Raw genomic sequence first — 25,504 nt, 5'->3', positions numbered from 1 at the left:
GCCATCATTAATAATCAATATCATCTTCACACTGTTATTGTTTTCATTATAACTAGTCAGAGCTGATCTCTCTCTCTCTCTCTCTCTCTCTCTCTCTCTCTCTCTCTCTCTCTCTCTCTCTCTAAAAATGTTAAGGTCTTGACCTTCAATGTAAAGTGCATATATACTGTAATATTGACTACGATAAGTAATCCCATTGCATCATGATATTCTGTGTACACTACCTGCTGACCTTTCCAATTTCTCAGGGATTCAGTTGAAATAATCAATCACCAGGAAATCCATTGGCCACAATATTGACAATTTTCATGCTCTAATTTCAGTTTGTTATATGCGAGGTCTTATACTTTTCTCTGTTGTATAACATACATGCAATATAATTAGGAGATTAAGCAAAACAAGATAAATTAAGATATGACCTTTACTTCAAGAAAACAGAAAATAATAACAATTAAGAAAAAAAATTGTAATTGGAGCAACTATGCTGCTTTTGGGCTTTGGGAACTGGAACCATTTGAATTTTCCTTCCAAGGGACGACATGTGACATGAGCGGGGGATTAAAGACCTGAGAACCCGGAGCTCAACATTCAACCACATCATCATCATGTCTTCACCAAGTGAGCTGATCTTCTTCATCAATGGAAAAAAGGTGAGAGCATCAACCATCAACTATTTATTCCATTAATTAGATATTGCTGTAATCAGTGAATTGACTGTTTAATTAGTTGTTTTATTAAAAAGGTAACATATAATGTGTTTTTCTTTACCTTTTCCATGTGACTTTGGGGTTTTGGATTGCTGGCCACTTATCCCTGCCTGCTTCAACTCTTTCTAACATTGTGATTTGTGTATTTCTTTTTTTTTATTCATGTGTGAATATATAGTCTATGTGCGCTCTAGTTTGCAGTCTCACTTAACGCAAAGTGTTTGGAGTTTAACTTTGATTGAATGCTGTGCAGAAAAAGTTTGGATATACAGTAAATGCACTTATTGTAAGTCGCTTTGGATAAAAAAACGTCAGCTAAATGAAATGTAAAATATTTATGTTAGAAAAGTAGCAACGAGAAGCTGTTAAACTTTGCTGTAATTTCCAGAAGGTAATATCACAAGATGTGTTATAAAACGTAATAGAACTCATGGATGCTTAAAGTTGAAGTTACAAATACCTCGAAAACCCTCCAGTGCTTGTTTGTGTAAGAATCGAAGAATTGGTTCAACGCTCTGAGACTAATTTATGATTTGAGGCTGCATGATTAAAACTGACTGACTTATTAATTTATATTAATTAATATTAATTTGTGGGATAAATGAAACAGTTACACAACTAATATTCTACATGGTAATTATTAAAAGAAGTAATTGACTCTATTATATCAAAAGGAGATGTGTTTCAATTGTCGGGTTGGATTGTGGAAAAATGCTAATGTCAACTTTAATATGTGAAACTCTATATTTGTTTTCCAAAAAATGGTCTGTTCCAAGCGTGAATAATTAGTTTGTTTTGCTCTGTCTGTTTAAATCTGGAGGATAAATTGGATGGATAGAGATGCAAGACAGGCGAGAGCATCTTGCGTCTCCCTGTGCCTTTTTAGTCACTTTATACATAGACTGTTGACTTTGTGTTATATAATGTTTTAATGCCTGAATAAAAAAGATAAAAAACAAACTTTCGTATGTATTATTAAAAGGCTAGGTAGACACGATTCTGGCTCATGAGAGTCAGCTGACTCCCCCGTCCCCCGTCCCACCATGTCACCACAATGTGATCAATTTTTAACAAAAGAAAGGTTGTTTGACCACAAGTCCTTCCGACCATTTATTTTTTAAGGTTTAATTTGAAATTGACATCTTCTATTTCTGTCTCTTGACTTCTGTTCTCCGTTTCATAATTTGAACTTTGTTTTTACCTTCTTGTCTTTCCTTTCTTCCAGGTGGTCGAGAAGAATGCGGATCCAGAGGAGGTGCTGCTCAGCTTTCTGAGGAGAAGAGGTGGATTCTATTCTTCACCCATTTCAAATTAAAGTCAAAAACCACCTCATCTTAAAAGCACAGTGTTAAACAAGATTAAGAATTAAATTAGGAGAGAAATAAGGGATTTATTTTATTATTATTTTTATTAAAAACTAGAGTGGTTGTGTGGCTCTGTGGGTCGGTGCATCGGTTTCAGTCTATATACTTTTTTCCTCATATTAGGGCACCATGTCCGTACCCTTGACCTTTAAGCTTTTACTACGCAAATCTGCAGCTGGTCTGTGAGTCCAAGTGAACATTTGTGCCAATTTTAGAGGAAACCCTGGAGGTGCTCCAGAAATAATGTGTTTCTTTGTGCGGTCACAGCGCTCCTGACCTTTGAAAAACTGAATTCCAATGAGGTCATACGTGAGTCCAATTGAACGTTTGGGCCAAATTTTAGAGGAAACCCTGGAGGTGCTCCAGAAATAATGTGTTTCTTTGTGCGGTCACAGCGCTCCTGACCTTTGAAAAACTGAATTCCAATGAGGACATACGTGAGTCCAATTGAACGTTTGGGCCAAATTTGAAAAAAAACAAACCTTCAAGGCATTCCTGGTATCTCGTTCAACAGATGTTCAACCTGAAAACACCAATCACTGGCATTGCCGACTAAAAACAAAAGAGATTTAAGTTGTATCATTGGACAATAACAAAAATTATAATATCACATGTAAAATTTCTATGTATTTATATCATGCTACTCCATTTGCCACAAATGTAAAGTAAATCTCAAACATAATGTAATAACTGTTTTTTGGGGGTGTTGTGTCTTGTCTTTGCGACCAGCTGGTCTGACGGGGACCAAGAATGGCTGTGGGAGCGGAGGGTGTGGAGCCTGCACTGTCATGGTGTCCAGATACAGCCAGCACCAGGAAAGAGTCGTGTATCCTTTTTTTGGTTCTTTCATAACGGTTTTAGTGCACTTTATTTTAGACTTTGAAAAGCAGGCTTTTTTGAAATAAGAGTTCTGCATCCGTGACCTTTAAACCATGCAGACACTATACTGTGAACGCCTGCCTGCAGCAGATCGTCACCCTGCACTGTGCTGCTGTGGTGACAGTCGAAGGCATCGGCAGCACCAAGACCAAACTGCACCCTGTTCAGGTAACATGTCTCTCTAGTCCACCACTGTTTTTACTGTGGAGAGTCTCACCTGATCTATGTTCATTTTTCTGACCTGCAGGAGCGAATAGCGAAGGCTCATGGGTCTCAGTGTGGCTTCTGCACCCCGGGGATGGTGATGTCCATGTACACCTTGCTGAGGAACAAACCTCAGCCCTCCATGGAGGACATCAGGGAAGCTCTTGGAGGTAAAAAATAAATAAATAAATAAAAATGTGTATGACAAGACCGTACAATCCTTGTCAACATCAATTAGCCTGGATGGAATTAACAAGATTTTTTATTTGATAAACTATGTTGTGTTGTTTGAGCTTTAATTTGCATTAATAAAAGATTTTACAGATAGACAGGATTCAGCAGTAGAGATTGGATTAAATACTTTTACTTAAGTACTGTAGCAAAGTACAATCCAAGGAATGTGAGTATTTTCATTTTATTTATTTTCCAGGGAACATTTGCCGCTGCACAGGCTACAGGCCAATTATTGATGGATTTAAGACTTTTTGTGAAAGTGAGGTAGGTTCATCGCTTATGACCAATTTTCCATGTGGTGCCAAAAACATCACAACACTGAAACATGTACTATTTTCACCAGACCTCTGCCTGCTGCCAAAATGGAGGAGGAGGAGGAAGATGCTGTATGGAAAATGGAATGAACGGCAGTAACAGCATTGACAGCGAGGAAAGTGATGTATGTCCAAACGTTGAAAACACTTTTGTGTGCTGCAGTGTAAACTTTATTTGTATATTGAATGTGACTGTTATCTTTTCTTGCCTTTGTCAGATTTCTGAAGAACTTTTCCCGATGGACGATCTTTTACCTCTAGATCCTTCTCAGGATCTTATCTTTCCTCCGGAGCTGCTGGTGAGACTTTTTATTTGAACACAAAAAAAACAATCACACTGAAATTGTGACCTCATGAACAGAGTAAAAGACCTGTGAACTGGTTTTCCTTCGGTTGTAGATAATGGAGAAGAAACTCAGTGGGGATGCTCTTTATTTCCAAGGACAGAGAGTGAATTTGGTGGCTCCCTCTGAGCTGTCCCACCTCATGGAGCTGAAAGCCAAACATCCCTCAGCTCCACTGATTGTTGGCAACACAACCATTGGTAAAGATAAACTTTGCACTTCCCTTCACCTTGTATGCTCGTATTTCCCCCAAATAACGTTAAATGATAACCACATGATTGTAGGGTGGGGAGATTCATTGTGGTCTGCTTTGTATTTACTTTGTCAGCTGATTACATACATTACTGTCATTATCATTTTTTCTTACCAGGGCCAAAGATGCTTCTGAAAGGAGTCCACCATCCTCTGCTTGTCTACGTCGGAAGGATTCCTGAGCTCAGTGCTGTGACATGGGGGGAAAATGGTGGGTTGACGTTTATTTTTTGGGGTTTATTCTAATTAATGCAAATATCTACGTTATATATTCCTGACGGAGAATATCAACTACCTTCAAGTTATTAATGACTTCCCCTCATTATATTTGAATATTTGATCATTGTTGTCGGAGCTACAGCTTCAGAAACAATGCATCGAGAAAACAGAATCAATATAAATAAATGACCTTTGCCCTCCCACACATCTACGTCCCCCTCACCTGTCTGGCAGGTGTGACAGTTGGAGCCGCCTGCAGCCTCAGCACATTGAAGGAGGAGCTGGAGAGGGCCGTGGCGGAGATGGAGGAGGCGAGGACCAGAGGATACCGGGCGCTGCTGCAGACTCTCCAGTGTCTGGCAGGGAAACAGCTACGCAACATGGCGGTAGGTCCCTGATATAAAATCTGCTGCACCAAAGAATTTGAATTAGTTTACTTGTAAAGGCCAATGACTTCACTTAATCACCAAAATTATCCAATTAATAATACATCATGCTAATATAGAGGACTTTCTGAAATGTGTGAGAAGAATCAAAGCTGATATAAGTCAGATATAACACATTAAAAACAACACGAGTTTAGCCAAAGTGCTTTTAACCATGGCAAAGAAAAAATACCGCAAGTAGTGTCAAGAGAGAGATGCAATAAAAGATAAACTAGATAAAAATAAATTAGATAAGTAACACAGTCATAAGACAGAATCAGGATTTATTAGAAGCAGGATTAAAACTTTTTTTATGGATGTTAAATTAGGTTTTAAATAATCGGTAGTAGGCCAAGACCTGATGTGGAACAGGCGGTTATTCCAGAGCTTAAGGCGGCAAAAGAGAAGAGGTCAGCCTCATTCACACGAGACAGGGAGATTGAAAGGAGTTATTGTGAGGAGGAAAGGAAAACCTATTGACCTGGGAGCAGAATATGGGATCAGGAGATCAGTAAAATAGTGACGGGCAAGGCCATTGATAGGTTTGCAGACCAATAGTAAAAGTATTTTAAAATCAATTCTGAATTTAACTGGGAGCCAGTGCAAGTTTGTAGCTTATCAGTGCGAGCAGCAGAGAACCAGAATAATAATAATACATTTGTCTTTGCAGACAATTGGTGGGAATCTCCTCAGTGCAAATCCCACATACGACCTTAGCAGTGTTTCGGCTGCTGTGGACTGCACACTGCACGTCGTCTCCAAAGGTAAAGTGGCTTATAAATGTTTTTGCACCGTAGAACCAGAGACTGTAAATAGAGAAGGACACCGTGACAGCTCCCCGAAGGTGGAGCCAGATCCTGTTCATTTGTTTCCGTATTTCTTGTATAATCCATCAGCGTGTTGTGTCAGATAATTGTGTTGGGCGCTACAATGATCACTTGATGACCCATAATAATAATCTGTGTGACTAATGGATGTATCACACCCCTAACATCCTCAAATAGCTGTGTCGACCCCCAATCCCACTAAGCATCAGTTGCAGATGTCTGATAACCCAGGCCTGGTCTTGACTACACAGGAAGTCTTCAATGTTATCTTGTGTGTTTTTCTTCAGATGGGACGAGGGACATTCCCTTGAATGAAAAGCTCTTCACTGCCTTTGGGAAAACGGCCCTGAGGCCCAATGAAGTCCTGCTGTCCATCAACATTCCCTGCTCCAAACCTGTGAGACGTGCTGCTTTAACATTCCTACCTCACATGCTCCCTCTTCTGAGAAAACTTCACACACTCTGACTTAAAAAGAACCGATTTATTGTGACCTATGACCTGACCAGACAGTGATTTTGCATGATAACGAGTCATGACCATCAATTATCCCGGAGCAAACCATAACTTATGGATTTATTTTCTACTTGTTAGAAACAAACATTACTACGTGACCTTTCTTAAAAAGAATTGATCACGTTCATTCCTGGCTCTAACTAACAGGATAACTTAAAAACAAGATAACTGAATGGTCACAGGGACGGATTTCTTCAATTAGCAGAATCCGGTTTGGTGCTTTTTTGCGGAAGTTTGGTGTCTGAAGAGAAAAATGAATAAATGTTCAAAATGAATGAAAGGTGTTTGCAATAGACAAAGAAATGACACATAGATCTACAGCGAGAAGCGAACACTCGCCTTGTGACACTGTGACTCTCCTCAGTGGGAGTTTGTGGCAGCTTACCGACAGGCCCAGAGAAGAGAGTTCGCCTTTTCCTTGGTGAATGCTGGAATGAAGGTGGTGATTAGGGAGGGAACCGACATCGTGGAGTCCCTCAACATCTACTACGGCGGAGTTGGACCAACTCTAGTCCGACCGGGACGGACGTGCCAGCAGCTGGTTGGACGGTATGTTTGCATTTTTAGATTTTGCTGCAAATGCTAATCAGGGTCGTAGCTGAACAAACTCTGGTGTCCTCCAGGCCGTGGGGAGAAAATCTCCTCACTGAGGCCTGCCACTTCCTAAAGGAAGACGTGGACGTGTCTTCGTCCATCCACGGAGGGAAGGCGGAGTATCGCAAGAGCCTCGTCTTCAGCTTCTTCTTCAAGTTTTACATGCAAGTTGTCCTGGAGATGGGAGAGAGGGTGAGGAAACTGTAAATAAAAACCAATATTCGTATGTCTAAGAAAATAATATTTTACATAATAAATGATCATTTCAATACTACTTTTTAGGGTGTTTCAGACATTGATCTCCCCCTGGAGTATCTCAGCGCACTCAAGCCCTTCAAGAACGAAGTTCCACAGGGTCAACAGTCCTACCAGGTCGGATTGCAGCGCTTAGATCTTGTGCTGCATGAGAGCGAATGATACTTGGCCTGTGTTGCCAAAAGCTGCTGGTTTATCTAATTCCATAATTTCACCAGAGAAAACTGTGAATGGATTTTCCAGTGGGGGTGAATTTTGTAAGAACAGTTTTCGGCAAACCAGAGAAAATTCTTCTGCTGTTTTACAGTCAATTATTATCAGTTTACTGCCATTTAGGCGGTCAATCATGCTGTAGAGTATTTTTGTGCCTCATTATTTAACGCTTTGACATCTTTCTTCTTCTTTTTGAACAAGAAACTGTAAGTTCATCATTTAAACCTGATTTAGTTCCCAGACAGAATAAAAAAAAAGAAGACACTGTTTGGATGATAACCTACAGTGAGTTTTTGTTTTCCACAGTCAGCTGACGCTGGACAGAGTCGAACAAAGCCGCCTCTGTGCTGCACGCAGCTCCGTGTCACACTCCTGTCTCCGTGGCATACGTTTATCAGATCAAACAAATCAGCTGCCAGATCATTCCCGTTCTGTCCCTCCTCCTCGTCCGCAGCTTGTGTCAGAGGCCCAGCCCTCCGTTGACCCCGTGGGGCGTCCCAGCATGCATCAGTCTGCTTTCCAGCAAGCCACGGGTGAAGCCAAGTACTATGACGACCTGCCACCGGTCAAAGGAGAGCTCTTTATCTTCATGGTGACAAGCACGAGAGCGCACGCTAAAATCACGTCAGTATCATTTTCTTGGGAGTCACAGCTTTAGGCTTTAAACCATCAGACAAAAAGTAATCACTTCCAACAATGACTCTCTTCATGAACCAGTAACGTGGACCCGTCCGAGGCCCTGGAAATGCCCGGTGTGGTCACTGTAGTCTCGGCCGGAGACGTTCCCGGGTCGAACTGCAGACTCTGGTTCAACAACCCAGAGGAACTCTTCGCCACAGAGGAGGTGCTGAGAACTACTCATCACACACATGTGCAGGGAAAATATATGATTTAAAACATATCCTCGTTGGGGGAGATAAAAAAATTAAATGTGACATTTTTGGTTGATTATTAGTTTACATTTAAAAATAATAACTTTTATTTTAAGTCATGCCAAAGACAAAACGGAAAATTAACAGATTTGTGTATTTAAAAATGCCGGCAGGTGTTTTGTGTGGGTCAGATCGTCTGTGCCGTGGTGGCAGAGAGCAGGGAACAGGCCAGGAGAGCAGCCCAGAAGGTCCAGGTCACCTACCAGGACCTGCAGCCTGTCTTCTTCACCATTGAGGTCGGGCATTTTAATATTTTCTCAATATTTGTGAAGGCAATAAAGGGGGCTTCATTTGAACTCTGTTTGTCTTGTTTTATTCTCCAGGACGCCATAAAGCACAAGTCTTACTTTGAACCCAAGAGGAAGGTGGAGAGAGGGGATGTGGACGAAGCGTTAAAGACAGCTGAACGTGTTCTGGAGGGTAAAACACCTGCACAGGAACATCCTACGATCTCGAAACACGTCTTCTTGCTATTTGAAGTTTAATACGTGGTGTTATGTGCAGATGAGATCTATATGGGCGGGCAGGAGCACTTCTACATGGAGACTCAGGGACTGATCGCTGTTCCCAGAGGAGAGAATGAAGAGATGGATTTGTTTGTGTCCACTCAGCACGCTGCCTTCACTCAGGTCAAAAGAAAAAAACAATATCTCCTTTCCTTTTTTAAGAATGACGCTCTTAAACTTATTGAGTTGGTTTTGTGTCTTCGCACCAGGACCTGGTCGGCATGGCGCTGGGCATCGAGTCCAACAAGATCACCTGCCACGTGAAGAGGCTGGGCGGAGGGTTCGGAGGAAAGGTGATGAAGATCGCGTGCCTCTCTGCCATCACTGCAGTCGCAGCACACAAGTGAGAAAATCAAACAGCCTGACTGGGCTTATGCATGAGCAGCAGAAATGATCTCAGAGTACAAAAAACCTAGAGGCCACAACAGCCAGGAGATTTGTGTAACTTGTGAAATGGGATTTTAATCTCTCCAGGACTGGGAAGGCCGTGCGCTGCTGCCTGGAACGAGGGGACGACATGCTGATCACTGGTGGCAGACACCCATTCCTCGGAAAGTACAAGGTAGAAATCACCATTTGAAAATCTCCACTTATGTCATATGTAGTGTTTAACATGCTAAAACAATAGCTGGTGAGTGTTATTTTGTTGAACTGTCCTGTTCCATCTCCAGGTTGGGTACAACAGCGACGGCACCATCGAAGCCGCCGACATCATTTACTACAGCAATGGAGGATGCACACTGGATGAGTCCTCATTCGTGAGTTAACAGAAACATGGACAGTGTGTGAACAACTTTAAATAAAGAGTCAAAAGACACTGTCTGTCCCAAACCATCAATCCAACTTTAACTGAACTGAAACTCAAAACTTATGAGTTTTCATGTTGTAATCCTTTCTGTTTCAGATTATGGACAAAGCGATCCTCCACATGGACAACGGCTACAAAATCCCCAACCTGCGAGGTCGGGGCGTGGTGTGCAAGACCTACCTGCCGTCTAACACGGCCTTCCGGGGCTTCGGTGGGCCTCAGGGCCTCATGGTGATGGAGAGCGTCCTGCACGAGGTGGCAGTCCGCTGCGGCCTGCCCCCTGAAAAGGTCAGAGGTCACCGGGATGTAGACGGGGGATGTTTCGGTCCTAAAATGGTTTCCAAAAAAAGAGCATTGTGAGATCACAGTGACCTTGACTTTTGACCTTCAACCACCAAAGTCTTATCAATTCATCCTTGAGCGCAACTGAACTTTTGTAGAAAATTTGTAGAAATATTCTGGACAGGTTCTCGAGTTATCGTAAAAGTTGTTTCATCATTATATCAGAGAGAATGTTCATTGAGTAAATGATTTCCCGCTCCAGGTCAGAGACGTAAACATGTACAGGGAGGAGCAGAGCTACACACACTACAAGCAGCCGTTCTGCCCCACCAGCATGGTTCGCTGCTGGGATGAGTGTCTGGAGAGGGCCGACTACGAGGATCGGCTCCGAGCAATCCAGCTCTTCAACTCCTCCAACCGCTGGAAGAAGAGAGGCATCGCTGCTGTGCCGCAGAAATTTGGCGTTGGCTTCTCCAAAGGTTTCTGTAATCAAGTGAGTCTTGAAGTGTTGATTTGACGTTGAGTTTTTCACACATTTGCTTTTAAAGCCTGTGGGGGGATTCTAGCAGCTTTGAGGGTACGACAGTTTCCCAATGCCGTTTTCCCGATTGTAAATGTTTATCAAAACTAAACTCACCTAATAGAAGGATATTCTTTAACTTTTTTAAGGTTGATATCATCGTCTCTGCACATACACTCGGGCTTTCATTCACTTGTGTTTCCCAGGGTGCATCTCTGGTGAACATCTTCAAAGACGGCTCAGTGCTGGTGACACACGGAGGGACAGAGATGGGTCAGGGCATCCACACCAAGGCCATACAGGTGAGATTTAAGCTTTTCGAAATTCTTCTGTGTTCTTCAAGATGATGGTAAAGCAAAGGAACAATATGAAACTTGTTCAACTGCATTCTTCCCTCATGTTCCAGATAGCGAGCCGTGTCCTCAAGGTCCCCATGTCTTCCATCTTCATCAAAGAGACGTGTACAGGAAACGTCCCCAATGCGGCACCGTCAGCTGCCTCGTTTGGCACCGACGCTGTGGGCATGGCCGTCAAGGTAACTGCTTATGTTTAAGAAATGGTGTCGGTGACAGAGCAGTGGACTGGGGACATTTCGTTTGAGATTTATCTTCCAAGTGCTTTTCAATCTCAGTCATATCTTTACACATATTCTTACATAAATATATGTTCTTTTCTTATCTTTTAGATTGGTAGGTAGGCAGGCATATAGGTCGAGAGGTGGGCATGTAAGCAGGTAGGCAGGTAAGTAGGTCGATATTGTTGATGACGTGTTGTTTTGATTTTTTTTTTTCAGGATGCTTGTGAGAAGCTAATGAGACGCCTGAAACCACTCATGGAGGAGAATCCCAAAAACACATGGAAGCAATGGGTAACTGATCAAATAGCACAACTGCTTTTATAAACGTATTTGAAAATGAGAATGTGTGAAAGAAAGCTGAAATGAGTTTACCTTCTCGCAGGTCAGTGATGCTTTCTTCCAGAAGATCAGTTTATCTGCAACTGGATTTTTTATGTAAGTAAATTATTCATTAAGATCTGATCTGGGCACAGTGATGGAAATTTACTTAATAACTTCTCAGTTTATGCTTACAGCAGACATTTCCGTCTAGGGTTCAGCTCGACATCTCACTTGCAACCTCCACCTTGCCTGTGTGATCCTTTCTGCAGAAAGCTTTTACAAATAAACTCACAAAGACAACTTGTCTCAGAAACTCGTTTGTTGACCAATTTCCACCACAGCACCTCAAATCCAACTTGTTTCTAAAAAGTGAAGAGCACTATGTGTGTGTGTGTGTGTGTTACAGGGGACCTGCCACCAACGTGGACTGGGAGAAAGGTGAAGGTCAAGCGTACTATTACTTCACCTACGGTGCCTGTTGCTCTGAAGTGGAGATCGACTGTCTCACTGGGGATCACAAGGTATTTCCACTTTTTACTATTACTTATAATTACTTTTAACTATACTTCATTCTGAATTTTATAATTCCTAATTTTCATTTTGAATAATTCATCACACATAGTATAAATGTAATAAATTGTAAATATATAAGTAAGAAACTTTTTTCACTGTTTTGTTTGTTGCAGAACATTCGGACTGACATTGTGATGGATGTTGGGAAAAGCATCAATCCTGCTTTGGACATCGGACAGGTACTCCTCGTCCTTCATCCTGCTCCTCTTCTTCATCAGAATCCATTAATTATTATCTGGGAAATTAGCAAAAATGTCCTATCTCACAATGTTAAAGAAGATGAAAAATAAAAATCCTTGCTCTGCCCCTTTGTCCGGGTCCATTCCAAAATTGAATGAGTTCGTTCTTGGCCCATGTCCCATTCTTTCACCAAGTTTCCTGGAAATCTGTTCAGTAGCTTTTGCTCATAACAAATATTTATCACCCCAGTGACACATCCTGCCACAGAACAGAACGGTATTAATGTGTTGCCTGGACAAATCCCATCAGTGTCTGTGACGTTTACCAGGTGGAGGGAGGCTTCGTCCAGGGCGTCGGCCTGTACACCATCGAGGAGCTGCAGTTCTCCCCGGACGGAGTCCTGATGACCAGAGGACCGTCTCAGTACAAGGTGCCAGCGCTCTGCGACGTCCCAGCTGAGTTCAACGTGCATCTGCTCGCTGACTCCGAAAATCCTCACGCCATCTACCTGTCCAAGGTAACACAGGGGACCAACCTTAAAAAGGACTTAAATCAAAAGGAGGATTCTTTATGAATACAATCATTTGTTTTGTTTTCCTGTTTTACATTGATAAATCTCTCCTTCAGTGCACTGCTGTGTGTCTTGTTGTTCCAGGGTATAGGTGAGCCTCCAGTCTTCTTTGGCTCCACTCTTTTCTTTGCCATCAAAGCAGCCATCGCAGAGGCTCGCAAAGAGAAAGGACTGGGCGACACGTTCCCCCTGAGCTCCCCGGCTACAGCCGAGAAGATCCGCATGGCCTGCCAGGACCAGTTCACTGAGATGGTACGAGCATGATTAGGACTGGCAGCATATTTTTTAAACCGAGTCAGACTTGGGATGTTTGAACAGGTGAACTGATGCTAAAGCTGAAAACTAAATCATCCAGCGGCGCCCAAACTGTATTACACCTGTTGAAACATGTCGGTCTTCACAATTCACTGTCAAAAAATTGCAAATCGCACAATGTTAAAGAAAGTGGCCCATGTCTCATCCTTCATGGAGTTTCTTGGAAATCCGTTCAGTACAACAAAACAAAAGAAACAAATGGAAAGGGGTGGACACATAATCATTTGCTAACAGTGCAGAATTTCCCCGTTTTCTTTAGCATTCTAACAACCACTGCTGACCTCATCAGGCGGCTCCATTATACAGTTACAGTCGATGCTGTGTACATATCTAATAAGTAGACCAAATAAATACACTTTACCAAACACCACAAATGCTTTTCTAAACGTAGATTTGAAAATGAGATTGTGTATGTGAAAGAAAACAAAAAAGCATATGTATACAGTATATAATTATATTCATCAGCCCAAAGGAGATTATCAGAGCAGAGGGCGCTGTTGCTCAGTAGAAGTTACAGAGTGTATAAAGCTTTACCACTCACCATACGTTTTCACCCAGTGCTTTCTCCTCACTCGTATGTTTGCCAACCCCTGATTAACAGCCCTTCCTGTCGCTCTTGCAGGCCTCATCTCAGACGAACGGGCCTGCGACTCCGTGGTGCATTCAGGTGTGAGCGTCCTCGGTCCACAAGGAGACAAGTCAGGGTTAGTTTACAGACGATGATGGACTCTCCACTGTGGCACCTCTAAAGATACTCTCATCAGTTAGAGCCTGTTATTTCATGTCATCAGTGTTTTGTTCTGTGGTTGTGTCCTGGTGCTAAATGAGAACACTTCAAACAATGGTTTTACTATATTCAAATATGTGTTGAATATATAATTATTTATTCTGTTGCAGGAGCAAAAACATTCATATGTACTGTAAAATCTACTGCTTATAATGCATTCATTTCATATTGAGCTTGGTGTGATTTTGATTAAGTATTAAAAATATAACTTTATCAGGTGATTATTATGAGTTACATTCAGTTCACAGTCAGTCTTGCTTTACTTTGATTACAAACAAAAAAAAATCTCAGTTCCAGTTTTAGATGTTCAAGGCCCACGGTTTGAAAGATCCTGGTTTGTCGGCTGCAATCTGGAAACAAAATAAAACAACAAACAAATAAACGTTAACAGAAATGAATGGCAAATGTATGGCTGTCATTTTTAAATGCTAAAGTTTTTGTGTGGCACTAAGTTTACTTTCCTATTTAATGTAATAGAAAGAACTATGAAGTGATTTCATGTATTTCTTTATTTGATTTGATTTTTTGAAGTTGACTAACTTTATCTGAATTAAATTGATTTATTCTAACTCTCAACTGTTGTTTCATCTGGATTCCTCTTAGAAATAGAAAACAACATAAACAAATAATAAAGTAATAAAATAGGTAAAATACTCTGGATCAATGGGGATCAAGAAAATAGAATCTAACAGACATAAATGTGTTTATTTGATCCAAATATACTTTCATATTTAGTGTGTTTACATATAAGTTTGGTGTTAAATTCAATTTTAAGTGGAAACAAAAAGTCTTAAATTGAACCTATGTTAAATAATATCTGTGGACATTAAATTCCAACTGTTGTTAAAATCCACGTCTGGTGTCAGAGTAAATGTCACTGACCAGAGTGATAGTATTTTACTATCATTACCTTCTGAGTGAACGGGGAGGCACAGGCTAGACAGGCCCTCTCTGCTGTCGCTGGGCTGTCCAGGGAAAATGGGCCGGTGAGACCGGACTCTGAGCGAGCGGCGGCGACGGCGTCCTTGATGGCGAAGAACACCGAGCTGCCCAGGAAGAGGACGGGTTCTCCTATACCCTGCAGCGACAGAGCACCGCCGAGGAAAGTTACTTGTGAGAGTTTGCAAACACAGTATTTTACGTACAGAATTAAGAGGAAAAGGGTAAAAAAATAAAAGAGAGAGAACGAAGTAAACAGAAGAAACCTTTGAGGAGTAGATGGCGTTGGGATTGTGGGAGTCCGACAGCAGGTAGACGTTGAAGCGAAGCGGCACGTCGCACACCGCAGGGATCTTATACTGGGAAGGGCCGCGCGTGTACAGGAGCCCGGAGGGAGAGAACTTCAGCTCCTCCAGAGTGTAGAGACCCAAACCCTGCATGAAGGCTCCTTCAATCTGAGAGAGGGAGGAAAGAAAAGGGGGAAATGCAGGAACGTCCATAAGATTCCAACCAATATTTAAAATATAAAACTGGTCTCACCTGTCCGATGTCCACAGAGGGGTTCACACTCCTGCCGATGTCGACCACAATGTCTGTCCTCAAAGTCTACAAGATGCAAAAGGTAAAATTCTTTCAACCTGTTCTTCAAGCCTAAAATTCCCATTACGTTGTTTGAAGGATTAAATCTGTGCACCCTGACCCTGAAGTCTCCAGTGAGGCAGTCCAGCTCCACCTCACAGCAACACACCCCGAATGTGTAGTAAGAGTAGGGCTGCCCCTCCATCTTGTCCCAGTCCATGTAAAGGTCTAGACCTCTGAGGACAAACAGGAATCGGTCATTGACCCTCTTCATACGTGGCATCAACGTGCGTCTACCCAAAGACGCACGGTAACGCCAGGTGTGAACACGGTCACTGTTTATTGGTTCATCCAGTAATTATTTCAGTGTCTCACTTGTAGAATCCAGTGGCTGACAAACTGATTTTCTCAAAAAATGCTGCCTGGACCTGAAAGACAAATATTGATAAAATCATGTCTCTACGGCTGGTGTTCGATTAAATGCAACATTTGTCCATGTGATCCTTCAGGATTAATCTTACCCAACTCTCCCATGATCCTTTGGGGTTCTTCTGCCTGACTGGCTCCAGTCGCCGGTACAGAGTCTGGCAGGCATCCTGAACCAAAGAATTGGAATAAGATTCGTACAAATGTTGTTTTTTTTTATTGCCAATGTGTCCTTTCCATATGAGTCCCAATCGACAGTGATACAGAAGATCCCACTGCAGGACCTGGACGTTACCTTGACCGCCATGCCGTTGGCGTCCGTGCCAAAGGAAGCAGCGGTGGGGCAGGTGTTGGGAACAGTGTTGGTGCTGGTTTCACTGATGTGAATCTTAGAGGACGGGATGTGAAGCTCTCGGCTGGCAACCTAACAGCACACAGGAAACAGATTGTGAGCTTATAAAAGAATAAAAATGTTTGGTTATGTGAAATTTGGTGAAATAAAACAAAAACAAATCTCGGCTGTCATTTCTCTTTGTTTCTCAGCAGTGGATTAAAAATGTCTGTACACTGAGCCAGGTGATTTTGAGATAAAGTTTTCAATCATTACATGAAGCTGCCGCCCTGCTTTGAAGGTAAGAGACAGAACAGTTTGAAAGTTACAGATGGATATCGTACCTGTGATACTTTTAACTGCACAAGTAACTACCTGCTGCATTTTAGTGTGGATTCCCTGACCCATCTCTGCCCCTCCATGAGTTACCAGCACAGAGCCGTCTTTATAGATGTGGACCAGAGCTGCTGCCTTTCACACAAACACACAGAAAACATGTCTTCATTTTCATGTGGTAATAAGATAAATACTGTATAAGTACAAGTAAACCATGGTGGATGCATCTCTGATAAAGAATTAAAAGCTGAATCCCAGAGACCTGATTTAAGAAGCCCTCGGAAAACGCGATGCCATATTTAATGGGGATGATGGACATGCCCCTCTTCTTCCAGCGGCTCTGTTGGTTAAACTGGTCGACGGCTCGGCGCCGGGCGCTGTAGTCAGACTTGGTCTTACATTCCTCCCAGCAGCGCAGCATGTTCTCTGGGCTGAACTCAAACTTGTAGTGGGTGAGTGACACCCCCTTGTACATGTTGGTCTCCCGAATCTGGTGGAAACATTTGGAAAGTGGAATAAAATCCCATCTAAAAGTGAGATATCAACCTAAGGAAGCTGGATGTAGGGGGTGCTCTTGGTCTACAACATCACCTACTGGCAATTGGCTGTAACTGCAAGGCCCAAAACATTATTGTATTTCTTAAAAATAGCATTTTGAGAGAAGCATTTTCTAATTTACAAAATTTTATACTGACTTCGAGCTCCCCATATCAACCTGTGCAAGATAAAATTGCATCAAGTCCGCAGAATATGACCTGGTCAGCAGGGCGTCCCAGCACCGCAGCCACGTCGTTGATCATGTTCTCCACAACCATGAGACTCTGGGGCACGCCGAAGCCCCTGAAGGCGGTGTTGGAGGGCAGGTTGGTCCTGCAGGCGGCGCCGCGGCCTCGCAGGTTGGGGATGTTGTATGCATTGTCCATGTGGAGCAGAATCTTCTCAACTACCTGCAGAAAGAAGAAAATCAATGAGAGCATTTTACATATTTGTGGTTTGAGAACTCAGAGACTTGAAAGTAAAAAAAATCACTTTCACCAACCAGAACAGATTCATCCACAATGTTCCCAGCATTGGCGTAGTACTGGATGTCTGCCGCCAGGATCCTTCCATCATTCATGAAACCAACCTGAAAGAAGCAGCAAGCGACTATCAGGGTTTACCACAACTCCCCCAATAGCCAGATCACATCAAAATCCATTTTTAGTGTTACAAATTCTTACTATCATCTGAGTGACAATATTTATTTCCCAGATTGTTTCATTTAAAGGATTTTTAGGGATCTGGAATAACCAAATGACATATTTCATTCCCAATAATACATGTATGAGGTCAATGAGACCTTTGACCACTGACATCTTATCAGCTTTTTCTGTGAGTCCAAGTGAAAACTAGTCAAAATTTAAAGAAGTTCCCTAATGGCAGACTTGAAATATCATGTTCAAGAGGCAAAAAACTATTCATTTGATCATCTTGTTAGTCTTTGAATAAACGTAGATCCTGTCAGAACCATCTTTGGATCACTTTCAGGGAATCAGCCTCAAATTGGATTCAAACACTAAACTCGAGAACCTCCCTGAAATGAAAGCCTGAGTGTCGTGGTACCTTGTACTTTCCCAGGACAGGATGACGAGCTCCCGTGATCAGCATGTCCTCCCCTCGCTCCAAAACACACCGGACTGCGCGATTGGTCCTGGACAAAAGATGGAAAACACCAACCATCACAACTTTCTAGCTTTTTATGATTTCATTTCAAGCTGGCTTGTAGGGTCAAATAAAACCCGTTTGTTGATTTCCCAGAAAATCCAGTCCACCTACTTCCACGCAGCCACAGAGGTGATACAAGCCAAGATGCTGGTTTTAGTGACCTTCCCTCCGAATGCTCCACCGACCCTTTTGACGTGACAGGTGACTCGGTTTGACGGGACGCCCAGTGTCTCCGCTATCGCATCCTGCATTCAGGAAATAAGACAGAAAGAAATCCTCTTCAGCTCAGACCTCACTTTTACTCATGTTATTAAGCTGTCAATCTCTAAAATGTCTAGAAAATACTTTTCAGGTCAGATATGTTCTTTTTATTGTCTAAGAAAATAAGAAATAATTGTTAAATGTTTTAAAACTGTGGTGAAAGCAATGAATTCCAGTTCAGAACATTCCAGTAGATCTCGTGTCTCCAAAACTGGGAAACAAATCTAAGAGAGACAACTGCCAGTGTCCAGGCGTCTCGGTGCACCTGAATTAAAGTCGGCCACTGAGTGGAGACGTAAGCGTTGAACTCCGTCTCCTCGCCGACAGGAACAACCAGCATGCTCTGAGTCTCCATGTAGAAATGCTCCTGGCCGCCCAGTCGAACCTCTCCTGAGGAAAACAGTTACAAAGACAGTCAGTCTTAAAATGTCCTCACGATTTATGTACAGATACAGATCAGAGATATTTACCTTCATGAACATTATCGACACTTTTAAAGGTCTCGGTTACATTTCCAATCTGTATCATCCTCTGTGGTTCGAAGAAAGAGGATTTTTCAATGGCTTCCTGTCGCAGCGGAAGAGGACAAACACCACGAGGATATTAAATCTTCAACACTGAGATCAGAAACATGAAGATTAAAGGGTGAATTTATTCTGAAAAGACAAAAGGCAGTCACTTTTGTCATTTGGACCATAAAACCACACTGTGCAGCCAAGCAGTGTTCAAACTGAAAATCTATTTCAAATTCCAAAGTATTAAAAAGGCACAAATATATCAGGCTGATACAGAAGGAAATAAGTCCAAAGATTTGACGTGATCACAGACCTCTGTGGTGAACACGGGATCCGGCAAGTCTTCGTAGCTGATCTTCACGGCTGCTGCCCCTCGCCTGGCATGCACCCGTGTATCAGCGACCACGGCGCACAACATCTGACCGATGCACGACACCTGAAGACACAAATCAGTGGAGGTAAAACCACTGTTGGCAGATATTAAACAAGATAATCACAAGGTTCTGCTGGACATGCTTCTTCCCCCCAGTTGTTGAAACTGAAGGACTCTTCCATAAATAAGTTTAAATAACAATGGTTCCTATTTAATAAAATCAATCATTAATAATGATGCATATCCAACAAAGTAATGTGAAAGTAATACTGTTTAGTCGTTCATCAAACAGTCCATAACTATTATTTAAATATTCTATACAAATAGTTTAAATCCACACCCTAAAAACAAAAACACACAAACATATATGCTCCACCTCTGTCTCAGCGAGGAGCTCCTCGTGATATCCAAACATCGTGCGGACTTTCTTCCCAGGAATATCTTTGGCTGTGATGATGTCGAAGACACCAGGAAGCTGCAGAGCCTCGCTCACATCCATCCCCCTGGTGGACAAAAGACACATTAAAAATAAGATGAGGGGATTTAAATGAGACGGCGAGTCAACAACAGCAAACAACAACAAATCGTCACTTACGTGATTTTAGCGTGTGCTCGAGAACTGGTGACCAGAGCCAGGAAGAGTTCTCCGTCTGTACTGGGGATGTCGTCGCAGTACACGGCTTCACCTGTGGCCTGGCTGATGGCAGAGCGATGCATTATGGGACGGCCCACTGGGTCCTGGTTGTTCTGGTCCTTCGGCACATGCTGGAGGAGGAGAAGAGGAAGCTGTCAGCTGTATTTCACAATCTAACTCTTATTCTTTTAAGATGTAGAGAGACATGATGTTTGGACCTGGAACTCCTGCAGGCTGGTTTGGATCTCTCTGGGTAAAGGCTGCATCTTCTCAGGAAGCTGATCTGTGATCACATTCTGTAAAAGGGAAAACTCGTCTCAGTCGCTTGTGTCAGCAGTATTTACAATGTTGCATTGAAGATTTACCATTTCTCTGAGCTTCTGCAGGATCTCCAGGTTAAACTTGAAGAGGAAGCTGAGAGTCAGTGACCGCCGGAACTCCACTTTCCCTCCGGGAGTCGAGGGAGGAAGGGCCAACTCATCCAGGAGGACGTCATAGGCCTGGCTGAGGACTTCATCGTCCCATGGCCTGAGGGAAAGACAAGGGGAACCCTGAAAAGTGTGGTTTTCATTGTTGCTGTGTTGAAACTGAAAGTGCTTTCTGTCTCACATTTTTCTTTAATCCACTTCTAAAAATACAGATTATCCCACATTGAGCGATAAATGTCCCACTGACCTCGCGATGAGAGCTGCGCAGGTTTTGGCAGCACTCACTGTGGTCGATCCCATTCCTCCAAAATAAATGCTGACGTCCTGGACCACTCGAGATCCCTCCGAGAAAAACACCCTCATTCCTGTCGTCACGGTGGCGAAGGAGCTCTCCTTTCTCGGAGCCTGACGGAAGGCTCGAACAAACTCCCCCTGCAGGACAAACAGGACATTATATCCCACTTTTATGTCGTCACAGCAAAGACAAAAATGAAGTGTGCAAACGGAAGAGTTTTTGTACCTTTCTGGAAAAGGGAATGAAAACCGAGAGAACAATGTCTTCTGGTTTCAAGGCGGTTTTCCCAAAGCTAACAAAGAAATCCTGATGCAGAGGGACCTCCTGTCTTCCTCCTGGTGGATTAAGAAACTGCTTGTAAATCAGGATTCACAAAACCTAGAAGCCGTCACAGGTTTTCAAATTTCTCAATAAAACCTCACCACAGGAAATGACGCTCAGTTTGCAGTTCCCCGCAGCCAAAACTGGGTTCAGGTCTGAATTAGGGTACGCACTCATGATGTTGCCTCCAAGAGTCTTAATATGTAAAAACAACACAGAAAAGTATTAGTTCAAATCTGTTAAAACCACAGGAGAAGAAAGGAAATGAACAAAGAAAGGAAAGATGGAGGAAGGAGGGGAGGATTAACAGGAAAAGAGAGAAAAGCACAGGAGCATCTCTGACTGAATATCCAGTACATCAGCAGTGTAAGAGTGAAGTGGACCTACAGCGACGTTACGGATCTGCTGGCTTCCCAGGTTCCCCAGCTGCTGGATCAGGGCTGTGAAGAGTTCCGTCTTCTCCTCTGGAAACTGAGGACGCAGCTTCTCTAGAAGAGAGCGGACCTCGGACAGACTGCAACCCGCTCCCAACCAAACGCCTGCAGAAAAAACGAAAAATGTAAAAATTAAAATCACAGGTAAACACTAAAAAGATTGAAATATTTTGCACTGTTAGAGATTGTTACTGTAAGAAAATTCTCAAAAACATGGAGACAACAGAGTCCACCTTGTGGCGTCTGAGTGACCTCATACAGCTCCATCACGCTGGTCGGGGATATTATCAGCGGATGCACGACGCCCTTGAACTTTATATCTGGACCTTCGACACAAAGCAGAGAAAATACAGTTTAATTAACCGGGTCACATTTTTCTGATCGTTATCACAGGGCCAACATATGGAGAAAAATAACCACTCACGCTCACATTCAGCAATTAACCATATTTAGTAATTTTGGCCAGGGTTAGGGGTTAGGCCAGGGAACGTCTCAGGAACTAAAGTAAGGAAAGAGGAGAGGTGTTATTTGCAGCGTTCACCTATGTTGGTGTTTCCCATGAGCAGCGGAGCTTTGGGGTTGCTGCTCTTCAACTGCACCAGCTCCTCCAGAGAGGCGGGGAACACGCAGGTCATCCTCTCCCCGTGAAAGGTGAGTGTCTGTGGGTTCGTCGCCTCCGCCATCAGCTTTGGAGAAGAGGGACATTCTTATACGGTGATTATTACATTCTGAAAGCAATGAAAATATATCTAAAAAAGAGACTCAAATGAATTGTAAGAAATGTGAAATTTGTTTATTTAATATTATTTTCACTCTTCTCTCAAAGTGCTGACACCAAAGACCTTGTGAGAAACTATATCTGGAAAACTTACGATGAGTTCAGGAGGGAAAATCAGCTCCTGTGTCGGGTCCAGTGGCACAAACTCGTCCTTATCAAACAGCCGTGGCTTTTCCTGGACATAAGGAGGCAGAAGGAAATAAATGTTGAAGTGAAAACAAGTTACAGAAAGAAAAAAAAGGCAAAGAAGAGAATGAGTTGGGTTGAATCTCCAAGAAATAGAAGCACAAAGAAATTATGGAGAAAATATAAAGAAATACATGAACTCACCTGCTCTGGTTCATCAGTATCTTTCTCTGCATTGAGGCAACAGTTTCCGGCTCCATTAGCTTGACAGCAGTTGGTTTCCTTTTCAATCAATGAATCAAACTTTATTTGTGTGACACCTTTCATAAAGGTGAGTGCAGTTCAAGGCTTTTTTCACAAACGACCAGAAATAAGACTAAACAAATAAAAGCACTATAATATATTTTAGAAGGGGATTAAAAATAAATAATAATATTAATATTGACAAGACAAGAACATTTTGAAAGATATGAACTCACCTGCTTTGGTTCTCCTTCAGTATTTTTCTCTCCATTGAGGCAACAGTTTCCGGCTCCATTGGCTTGGCAGCAGTTGGTTTCCTGTTCATACATTCATTCATTCAATTAAACTTTATTAGTGCTTCACAATTGACTGATAAGACAAAACACACAACAAATACAATAACCTTTTAAAAGCAATAAAAATGATGATTAAAAAATAGATGGAAAAAGGTCAATAAAAGGGGATAAAGACAGACAGTCATATTAACAGACAGGTAAAATGCAATTCAATTTAAACATAAATGTACTAAAATAAGTGAATCAAATGGACCTTAAATGACACCAGGACACCAACAGGTCGTACCAACAGAGTAAGATAACAATCTGTGATATGACATTATTAAGCGTCTGATGTGGCGCTGAGCTTTGTACCTCACAGAAGGTCCTGCAGCCATCAACGATGGGGCGATATCCAGTGCACCGACACAAATTACCTGAATACACACAGTGATGAGGTGTTTCAGATATATGTGCTTGTTTACCTTGTTGGCATAGACAACAAATGGTTATCTTTGTTATTCTCATTTCTATGGCGCCATCTAGTGTTCATCAAATGTTACGGTTTTGATTAATGGGACAAAACAAAGCAAACGAACCAGCCAGAGCCTGGGTGATGTCGTCCATGCAGGGCTGAGGTGTGTTCCTCAGCAGCGTGTACATGGACATCACCATCCCCGGAGTGCAGAAGCCACACTGGGAGCCATGAGCCTTCGCTATTCGCTCCTGTAAACACAACAACGGCCGTTTTCAAACCTATTTAAAAGATTTATTCACATTACGTAGCAAACAATCAACGAATGATCGTGATCCAGCTCTGACCTGCACAGGGTGGATCCTGGTCTTGGTGCTGCCGATGCCCTCCACCGTGGTGACTGCGGCTCCATGGAGCTGACACAGCGGCAGGAGGCAGGCGTTCGCTGAGTAGTGTCTGACGGTAACGTGAGGGAAAACTGGGCTGATCTGACATATGATGCATGTGCTTTAATTCTAGTGGAGGGGTGAGAAGTCAGATTTAACTATGGGCTCAGTTTGCTTTAGCTTTATTCACTGAGGAGTCGGTGTAGTTATATATTGTAGGAACACCGTTATTTTTTAATATTTTATTTTTAAACCATATTATTTTACTTACAAATGTGGCCTGGATCCAGTGGGGTCCCCAATTTTTTCATAGTTGTTTATTTTATTTTATTAGTAGTATAATTAGCGTATATGTATTTGTACGACAGAGTATAGAGAACAAAGTGGTAATATTACGAGAATAAAGTCATAATTTTACGAGAATAACGTTTTTAAAGTTGTAAAAACAGAGCTCTGTTGCCCGTCAACAAGAAGTTACCAGTTCAGATGGGGTCTTCTCTGTGTGTAGTTTGCATGTTCTCCCTGTGTTTACAGCAAATAACAAATAAACAGCTAATCAAATACATAATTGTATAATATGACATTTTAAATTTAGGTTAAATAATTGTATCTGTCAGCTGCAAATGGAGAAAGGATTAGATTAAGATTTAAGGCCCAAAACTGAGTTGTTGGCTTGAGTTAATGAGACTTGAGAGTTTGCATGTTCTCCCTGTGTGTGCGTGGGGTTTTCACCAGGTGGTTTCGGATAAAGGATACATGATGGTTTTGGTGGCAGGTTGATAGCGAGACACCATGACGGTGCAGGCACCACAGCCTCCGCCTCCGCAGCCATACTTGGTCCCAGTCAACCTCACTGGAGTCGCAGTCAAGGGAATGATCGACAGGTGGTGTAAACAGCAACAGGTCATGTGATTGTCTGTGATTTATGAAACGGAATCATACAGCTAATGTATACAACTTTATTTATGGTGGTGGATTGAAAGAATTAAAGTTGGGAAGGATACATTTCTCTCTGAGGAAGGACAAAAGCATCGTCTCCGGGTCCGCATGGTTCTCCGTGACCTGTTTGGACAGAAAGCACAAAGATACAGTATTACATAAAACATAAAGTATTATAGATTGGCCACTGTAGTTGTTTGAATTAATCACTTTCTATCGGCTTATTACTACTTGCTTATTAATTGGTTGAACCTGGAAATACTCAGAATGCTTTACTTCAGTAAAATTTAAATAATAAAACACTGTAAAAAAAAAAACTACTGCATTTCAATGTGATCTGGGTAAAATCTGCCCCTATATTATTGTTACAGTATATTTTTGTTATATATCATATCAGTTAGAAATAGCATTTTAACCAAAACATTATCCAGCATTATTGTAGATTAAAAGCAGAATATCAGTGGAAATAAATACATTTAACAACTTTTCCCAAATGTTTTCTGTAGATAATAATTTCAGCTTTTCTGGTTTCAGAGCTATTTAAATAATTGAATATTAAATTCAGTGGATGTCACTTCATATATAACTGAGCTACAGCTTGTTAAACAATGTTGTGTAACAAGTTTATTTTTTGGGGGGGGGGCTTCTAACTTTTGACACTTTTCCATTTGGGACCATTTTAACTCATTTCTCTTCCAGTCACTCGACTTGTTGTTAAACCTTCGACACTGTTTCCTGAGTTAAAGGAGATTTACATGTTTCTCAGCCTGACAACAGACTTTTCAAGGCGGAAAGACAAACGACTAAACCCGGACACCACGACCCAAACAGCTTCATTCACCGTATAAACACCAGACGTACCTTTTTCCCGTTGATGAAGAAGCACAACGCGTCTCCTCGGTTCCCTGCAGACATGTTTGTTGTCACCTGCGGTTCAACTGAGTCCAACACCCGCGGAGAGGAGAGTCAAACGAGCCGTGACACTTCCG

The 25,504-nt window shown here is 42.2% G+C and overlaps 2 protein-coding genes across 2 annotated transcripts; one reads left to right on the top strand and one right to left on the bottom strand.

Annotated features, from left to right (window-relative positions):
• Nucleotides 1-605: 605 nt before the first annotated feature.
• On the top strand, nt 606-14,293 carry aox5 (aldehyde oxidase 5). The gene is made up of 37 exons (XM_047339214.1): nt 606-650; nt 1,933-1,990; nt 2,339-2,380; nt 2,467-2,508; nt 2,801-2,897; nt 3,010-3,118; nt 3,198-3,324; nt 3,585-3,652; nt 3,732-3,827; nt 3,921-4,001; nt 4,102-4,246; nt 4,417-4,509; nt 4,752-4,903; nt 5,613-5,706; nt 6,057-6,166; nt 6,648-6,832; nt 6,907-7,069; nt 7,160-7,249; nt 7,800-7,969; nt 8,063-8,189; nt 8,391-8,513; nt 8,601-8,697; nt 8,782-8,906; nt 8,993-9,126; nt 9,258-9,345; nt 9,455-9,541; nt 9,688-9,879; nt 10,136-10,366; nt 10,600-10,695; nt 10,800-10,928; nt 11,187-11,261; nt 11,353-11,405; nt 11,698-11,812; nt 11,978-12,043; nt 12,373-12,561; nt 12,700-12,867; nt 13,553-14,293. The coding sequence occupies exons 1-37, from the start codon at nt 606-608 to the stop codon at nt 13,601-13,603; spliced, it is 4,113 nt and encodes a 1,370-aa protein (XP_047195170.1). The 3' UTR covers nt 13,604-14,293.
• On the bottom strand, nt 13,930-25,504 carry aox6 (aldehyde oxidase 6). Its single transcript, XM_035150162.2, has 36 exons — nt 25,377-25,504; nt 24,581-24,638; nt 24,333-24,429; nt 23,538-23,646; nt 23,315-23,441; nt 23,091-23,152; nt 22,677-22,757; nt 22,402-22,479; nt 22,166-22,246; nt 21,835-21,979; nt 21,527-21,619; nt 21,247-21,398; nt 20,961-21,054; nt 20,764-20,873; nt 20,491-20,675; nt 20,181-20,343; nt 20,034-20,111; nt 19,777-19,946; nt 19,558-19,684; nt 19,122-19,244; nt 18,764-18,860; nt 18,559-18,683; nt 18,144-18,277; nt 17,931-18,018; nt 17,368-17,454; nt 17,084-17,275; nt 16,591-16,818; nt 16,368-16,463; nt 15,957-16,085; nt 15,757-15,831; nt 15,611-15,663; nt 15,357-15,471; nt 15,197-15,262; nt 14,923-15,111; nt 14,628-14,795; nt 13,930-14,067 (listed from the first exon to the last, which is right to left on the bottom strand). The coding sequence occupies exons 1-36, from the start codon at nt 25,428-25,430 to the stop codon at nt 14,017-14,019; spliced, it is 4,080 nt and encodes a 1,359-aa protein (XP_035006053.2). The 5' UTR covers nt 25,431-25,504; the 3' UTR covers nt 13,930-14,016.

The sequence above is a fragment of the Hippoglossus stenolepis genome, chromosome 24, assembly GCF_022539355.2.
Source record: "Hippoglossus stenolepis isolate QCI-W04-F060 chromosome 24, HSTE1.2, whole genome shotgun sequence".
In the NCBI taxonomy this organism is placed as follows: Eukaryota; Metazoa; Chordata; class Actinopteri; order Pleuronectiformes; family Pleuronectidae; genus Hippoglossus; species Hippoglossus stenolepis.
The sequence above is the reverse complement of the archived record's forward strand: the minus strand, read 5'-3'. Positions and strand labels throughout refer to the sequence as shown.